General features: G+C 39.2%; 1 protein-coding gene across 1 annotated transcript in view; it reads right to left on the reverse strand.

The window, feature by feature from the left end:
• Positions 1-6753, reverse strand: part of bbs2 (Bardet-Biedl syndrome 2) — a 10138-nt gene extending 3385 nt beyond the window's left edge. Inside the window, exons 1-14 of the mRNA XM_008412518.1 lie at positions 6633-6753; positions 6013-6146; positions 5665-5892; positions 5444-5569; positions 4385-4447; positions 3520-3597; positions 3290-3394; positions 2319-2405; positions 2087-2222; positions 1795-1934; positions 785-914; positions 523-694; positions 279-405; positions 49-168 (exon numbers count right to left, since the gene is read on the reverse strand). Coding sequence (XP_008410740.1) covers positions 49-168; positions 279-405; positions 523-694; positions 785-914; positions 1795-1934; positions 2087-2222; positions 2319-2405; positions 3290-3394; positions 3520-3597; positions 4385-4447; positions 5444-5569; positions 5665-5892; positions 6013-6126 — 1626 coding nt within the window. The 5' untranslated portion in view covers positions 6127-6146; positions 6633-6753. The remainder of the gene's footprint in view (positions 1-48; positions 169-278; positions 406-522; positions 695-784; positions 915-1794; positions 1935-2086; positions 2223-2318; positions 2406-3289; positions 3395-3519; positions 3598-4384; positions 4448-5443; positions 5570-5664; positions 5893-6012; positions 6147-6632) is intronic.
• Positions 6754-7304: the final 551 nt, after the last annotated feature.

Raw genomic sequence — 7304 nt, forward strand, 5'->3', positions numbered from 1 at the left:
ATATGATTTTTTTGTGATTCAAAAAGTAGGTTAGTGTTTATTGTTTACCTGTCCGTTACTGGCCATATGAAAAGACATGAGTCCTCCTCCACGGAGGGAATTAAATGTAACATTTGGACTCTCGACCATCTCTGGAAGCAGGAAGTTCTGATTGAGCCACATTACCACCTACGTTCACACAAAAACACGAACAGGAAGAGAAAGCAGCAGGTTTCATATGAGAATGCCTCCTGGACCCGATCGGAATGGCTCTTTATTTTGTCCTCCTTCCCTCCCACCCTCTGCGGTCGCTCGTTGACGCTGAAGGAAACTGTTCCAGCAGGAGAGGCAGGCGAGTCCTCTGTGATCTCATACATGGAGAAACGCGGCAGCTGGCGAGTGATTTCAAACACGTGGAACTGAGTGCTGCAGAGGGGGAGATTCAGAAAGCAAAACGTTACAACCAATCATTAAAGGGCTGTGATTTCCAGCATTTTCTCGACGTTATGGAGAGTTTAACTCCAGCTGTTTTGCATGTCCCACCTGGTCCTCCCTCCAACAAAGGCCTTGATGTGCAGATCCACTGGTATGTCTTTAGGGGGGATGATGGGAACTCGGACGCAGCCTGACAGGTTCTGGACACTTGGATGGACAACGTGACTCTCACCCTCAAATATTCCCTCAGCAAAGATGAGAACCGCACGGATGATTGTTTCTGGAGAGAAAGCGTCACACAGACAGTAATTCTAGAAGATTTGCTGAGAACACAGACGCTTAACATGCATGGAGTGTGAGAAGGAGCAACCATTTGGAGTTGAGATGCTGAGCTCTACATGAGCCTTCTGGGCCTCCGTAGCAGCTCTGACAGACAGCGTTGTCTGCAGCTGAGTGTTGGCTGGTATTACGCCCATCCCGCTGTTCGTCTGTGACACGCCCTGAAACGGAAGGCGTGGGAGAAGGTTGGCATAAAAATTTAAAAAGCATGATTCTGGTGTGAACCATTATAAGATTAGATTAGATTAATTGTCATTGTCCAGTAAATGGCACAATGAAATTAACAGTACAGCTCTTCTTAAGGCATTTATAAACAAACAGTGAAAACACATAAGACTCGACAGTGTGATCTGGAAAAAATGCTTCCTTGAACGAGTTAGGATCCGTGTTCGGCCTACACAAAACATGTTCATTGCACAAAATCATTTTTAGACAATAAAATCTGCTCAGGTCTGCCTATTTTGAATGTCTTGTCACTTTAAATCCAAATGACCTGCCGCTGGCTACGCCCCCCAACTCAACGTTTTCACTTGCACATGAAAATTGTTGCAAACAGAAGCACAATAATGCTACTGTGTTTCTTTGGTTGTGCAGGAGAAGTGGAGCCTCCTGCACAACCAACAAGAATGCAGCAAGTGGTTTCTGGATGGTAAGTCAACAACAAAAACACATGTGTTTTCCACCAGCCATTGTACAACACATACAGTGGGAAAACCAGCTGACCAAACATGCTGGGCTTTGCTGGGGTTGCTAGGTAATGGGCAGTGCCTGCTTATTTGTGACATTTCATCCTGGAGTTTTTTGAAAGATTTTTATTTTACAGACACCAAAAAAACTTTTTGCCAAAAGCCAACTTTGTAGTTTTTTTGTGAATTATGAATTTTGCACAAATTCAGAATTTGTGCTAAATTATGAGTTTTGCACAAATTATTTTGTTGCTTTGAAATAAAGCAACAAAATGAGAGAATCTACTGCCAATCTGTGTCAGAGTCATTACCAGAGGTTAAAAACGGTTTGTAAATGAAAAGGAACCATGACCACCTTGGCATTTTCCTCATAGTTACGCAGCTCCAGCAGCAGGTTCTGCCTGCGCTGGCTGAGCTCCCGAATGCGATCCTGCTCAGCGTTGGAGTCCATCAGATTCCCTTTCAAATCCTTACTGGCTGGCAGGTAACCACGGACTAGAAAATACAAACATGGCCAGACGTCATTATTCAAAAAGGTGACAAATCAGGTTTTCAAAAAAAAGAACCAAAAAAAAACATTTAGGAGTAACAATATTTAAAATTTAGCAAGAAGGCTTTGAGCAGAAACTGACGCAGACTGGACTCACCTTCTCCTTCTATGGAGGTGCAGATGAGTTGTACCTGCCCGTCTAACCTGTAGTCTCCCTCCACCACTCCAGCCACAGATGAGGAGAAATTGTCCTTAAAGATGACCTCACCTGTGCGGTCGCTCCGCGCGTCGATCTGAAACAAGAGCTGGACGTCAGCAGAGACTCCAAAGAGCTAAACCCAGGAAACAGAAGCGGGAATGTATCGCATTCCTGCAGAACGGGCACGGACCTTTCCGTTGGACCAGCCGGTGATGAGTTCCACAACTCCGTCAGCATTCAAGTCAAAGGCATGGATGCTCATTGCATGGTTCTTAGACTGAGTGGGAAGATCAGTGTGTCATTAATTAGTAAAAAAATACAGACAAATTAAAACCCTTGGACACCTTAGCAGAGGTGTAGTAAGATAAGTTTGTTTTAATCGGCAGCAAACCTTGACAGGTTACACATCTGCTAGAGACGTCTTTTCACCGTTTAATGGAATATACAGTTTATACCAGAACATAATTATTCCCTGTACGACTACATATCCATAGTCGAACAGGGAATCTTCATCAAAGAAGCAGATTAAAAACATGTTTTGTATTTTAGTCAGTTCCTATGTTGAGTATTTCCACATTCTGACTACAACTTACAGTATTTAGTGAAGATGTGTCTCTAGACATGTTTAACCTTTTAAATGGTATTTTTACTGTTTTCTGACTGTTCTATTTTTTAGGTTTTCTATTTCAATTCAAAATTATTCTTCTCATTACAAACATCCCAAATAAGCGTGTTTATTATCAATTCCTGTGTCATTCCAGAGTTTTTCTTACTGCACACCAGTTTACATGTAGCTTTGGACCTTTTGGACCTTGTTATCTTAGCGTTGACAATAAGCAGCAAACCCTTTTTCTTTAATATTTCGTGTACATTTAAGATTTGGCATGTTATATTCTAAACTTGACAGCTAAAACGAATTGTAGTCACCGTCAGCAGTTTTTGTCCACTGCTGTCCAGGAGTTCAGAAAAAAAACTAGATTCTGTTCAAATTGCCAAGACGCCTCAGTGACATGTGTGTTGCTCAGATTCACACGCCGCTTCATACCTTTACCTGCATTTGGCCAGTGGTAGGTGCCAATTTCAACCCGTAAAAATGGCAGTTTTAGGGTTGGTGTTGCAGATAAAACAACAGATTTCAGATTTCTGTGAACTCTTATGCACCTTAATCCTCCAGTAGCGGGCCGTGCGGTCATACACTCCAACGGTGCCGTTAGCCAGAGCGTAGCCGAACCTGCTGCCATGCATGTGACACAATGACGTCACTGTCTGTGAAGACAAGTAAAAACAAAGTATTCTGAACTGACATGGACGATTATTTAGGTATTTAACAAAACCAATAAAGCTTTTTTTAACTTTATCATTCAAAACAACAACACAACATGTTCATTTACCTCATTTTCATTCAGTTCTGAGACGAGCTGATCCTCTTTGAAAACCCTGATGTCAAAGTCCTCAGAACCAACAAGAAGCTGTTAAATAAGAAAAAACTATTATCGTTTGGTATGAAAGGACTATTTGAAGAATCTGAGGTCATAAGAGGTACAACAACATCTCATTTCTCTTTGGGATCAATACAGTATTTTTGAAATTGAATTTGAAACAGCATTTCCTTAACATTTTTAACCAGGACCTGCAGCTCTTCAAAATAAAAGTTTAATATTTAACTGAGCATGAGCCTTTTTGAACAACTTTAAGTTGAAACATTCGGTTTATTTCATCAATCTTTTCAGATGCAATTAAAAAGTAGCAACTTCTCTAAATAGGTTGTTAGGTGGATACCTGAAAATATTTTTTATAAATCAAACACCAGGACATTGTTGTGATTTCTCATATTTTCCAAAACCATAAAATAATAGTTTATTATCATAGTTTATGATAATGAACTATTATTGAAGAATATGACATGCAAAAAAAGTAATTGCAATATATCATCATTATTACTAACCGTTATGCACAATATTTATAAATAATTATTATGATTAACATCATTACTGCTATAATAATTACGGTATATTAATTTTCATCAGTGGTAGGAATAACTCCTATTTTTCTTTTTGAAATAAAAGTAATTAGGTCACATTATTCAGTTTTGTGTTAATACATAATGTGGGGTTGCCACAGAATCGCTCATCACATACAAATCCAAATAACTTCAGATTGCTAAATTTGATCAAGGATTGTAAACTCTGAGTATTTATCATTCAGATTTTGTTCTAATTCTAATAATTTTATTATTGTTTCAAATCTCAGACTTACCTCATTTTTCCCATCTCCGGTGAAGTCAAAAAGCACCAAAGACCTGACGTTATCACCAGTTACCTGAGAAAAGGGGAAGTCATAGTTACGACCTGAAATATTTAGATATAAGCTGTGAAGACATTTTATGAACATGTTCAGGCAAATAAACAAATTTATGAAATGAGCGATACATTAAGGGAACAAAGGAAATGTGTGACGTAGCATTTATGTTATATTTTTAACAGAGCCGTGCCTCAAGTATTCAACCGTGATACAATATTGTTGTTTTCAAAGTCTAAAAGTACTGAGTAACTGGTAAATTACATAATGCAAAGTTAAGTGGAAATTTTTATATTTTAAGGACAAAAATGACAATAATTCATGTACATAAAATCAGGCAAAAAAAAACTTTTCTGAATCAGTTATTTTCAGTAAAAAGATGATAAAACTTTAACAAAAACTGCAGGTGTGCAACTGTGTTTGATGAATTTTTGGTTAAAACAAGTTTGTTCTTCATTCAGCGGGTAGAGAATCCAGAGCGGGTAGAGAATCCAGAAAGTTTTAGTCAAGTAAGAGCAGTGATACCTCATAATAAAATTACTCAAGTAAAAGTAAAAATAACAGCATAGTAAAAATACTTTTTTAAGAAAGTTACTCAAGTAAATGTAACTGAATAAGTGTAACTAGTTACTGCCCAACTCTGAGCATGGGGGTCGGTCACGGATGTTATGGGTCTGTTTATCTGTGATAGAAATCTTGATTGTGTCCCCGACACACTAAATAACATATCAAGCTAACTAAAGATCGTTTAAAAAACCCGATTTCAAACTGAACAAAACTCTTCACTGAGATGTTTAATGATTTTTCTGGAAGAATGTCACTTCCAGAAAAATGTTTTTCAGAATGTGTTAAACATAAAGGAAGATAAATTTACATGTGTTAAGAGTTACAATTTTAACTTAAACTTCAAAGTTATATTAATTTCTGTTGTTCATATCACTAATTATTTCTGATTTATAATCGGACTGCAACAGTAACTGATGTTATTCCGTGAGATGTATTTGCATCGAATCTTACTGTCCAAAAGTGGTCGTTCCCTTCATAGTCAAAACCTTGCAAAGCACAATTCCCTCCGATGATGGCAAGAGGAGACGAGATGTCTCCCAGTTTTCCTAAAACAATGGCATTAGCTCCATCTGTAACCTGGAACAACACAAAGCAATTCAACTATGAACAAACATCACAAAAAAGGAGTCTGCTCTACATCCAGTGACTCCAAAGATAGCTCTTCCACTTACGTCTCTGTAAAAAACGTCTGTATTGTCGTGAACATCATAGGCCAACAGATTGGTCTGAGATCCCACCAGAAGCGTGTCTCCTGTGGTGTTTGGTCCCAGTGTTCCTGCAGTCAAACATGTTACGGCCTGGTTGATGTTGAGAAGAGAGATGTCAGAGTCCTGGGTGCTCTGGCTCAGTCGATGGGTCGCAGGTCGCTGACCACGATCATGAGGGTTGTGGATGAAAACCTATAAAAGAAGAACAGTTTAGGTCAAAATGAAAATCTTTGATATATGTTCCTTCAATATATGTTCCTTCAGCAATTTTTTGGACACTTGCTGAGCAGTTATACTACATATTCCCTTCACCTTTCCTGCTTGCGTTGCTGCTGTTAGACATGGGTGCACTCCATCAAACTTTCCAACAGCCACCATGCGGGGGTTAATCTTGTGGTTCAGCTTCAGTGTGAAGATGGGGACCATCGTGACGCGGCCTCCTTGTCCTTAAACAGTGAAACGTTACGTCAAACCGCTTCAGGACAAACTGCTGACACATAACTGTCAAACTACTGGTGTCCGTAAAGCTTTTCTCCGCGTATATAACCAGTTGGCAACGCGTTTTTTTTGCGTCTCTAATGTAATTACAGGCTTTACCTCAGCCAGACAGCAGCGACTTCTGTTGCCTAGCAACAGCGACTAGCACGCTAAAGCTGTTCATCTGGCTAATCTCTCTCCGATTTGCGGGGCAAGAACACATATTTTACAACCAAACCAGCTCCTTCACTGGTTAGCATGAGATTACTGCTGTAAGATAATTAGAATGCAATAAGGGGATTTTAAAATGACATAAAAACTCAAGAGATTTTGATGATAAAACTAAAAAGTTAGCTAATCATGTCAAGTCAGTTCTTTCTAACTAACACCCAAACTCATACGAGGAAGATAATATCAAGAAACAACAACGTCTTGAAAAAAAAACAAAAACATACCAGGTTGAGTAATCACTGACCCGAGCCCCTTCTCAGCAGTTAACTGTCGGGGTTTGGAGGACTAAAGAGGCTAACCAGTAGCTACATAGTTCGGCGCATCGTTCACAGGCTAACTTCCGGTCATTTCTTTTCAAAATAAAATAATTAAATTTTTTAATGAAATGTTATATTTAGGGGCATGCCATAGCAATGCATAAGGAGAGCAGAAGCAAGTCAGTACTGCCTCCATGCATTGCATGGCAGGCACCTATTGTTCTACACCCAATAGAACGTCTCTTTATTTATTTATTAGGGGCATGCCATAGCAATGCATAAGGAGAGCAGTACTGACTTGCGAAGCAAGTCAGTACTGCCTCCATGCATTGCATGGCAGGCACCTATTGTTCTACACCCAATAGAATGTCTATTCTGTTAAATAAATAAATAAATTTAATTTGTATTGACACACGGAGCAAAAAATCAGCCAAGAAAAGCATTCAGACTTTACTTATTTTATTCACTTTCAGCGCTGAAAGGAGACGCTTTTACCATTACATCCGAGAAGAGTTTCTAAAAAAGTCTGTAGCGTCTGAGGAGAAAGAGGAGGGCAGCTGATTATATGGACTGAAGACACTCCCTGAAATCACACCATGTCTCTGTGGCCTGGGAAAACGTTTCTTTTTCGTGAGAAAT

The sequence above is a fragment of the Poecilia reticulata genome, linkage group LG6, assembly GCF_000633615.1.
Source record: "Poecilia reticulata strain Guanapo linkage group LG6, Guppy_female_1.0+MT, whole genome shotgun sequence".
NCBI classification, from domain to species: Eukaryota; Metazoa; Chordata; class Actinopteri; order Cyprinodontiformes; family Poeciliidae; genus Poecilia; species Poecilia reticulata.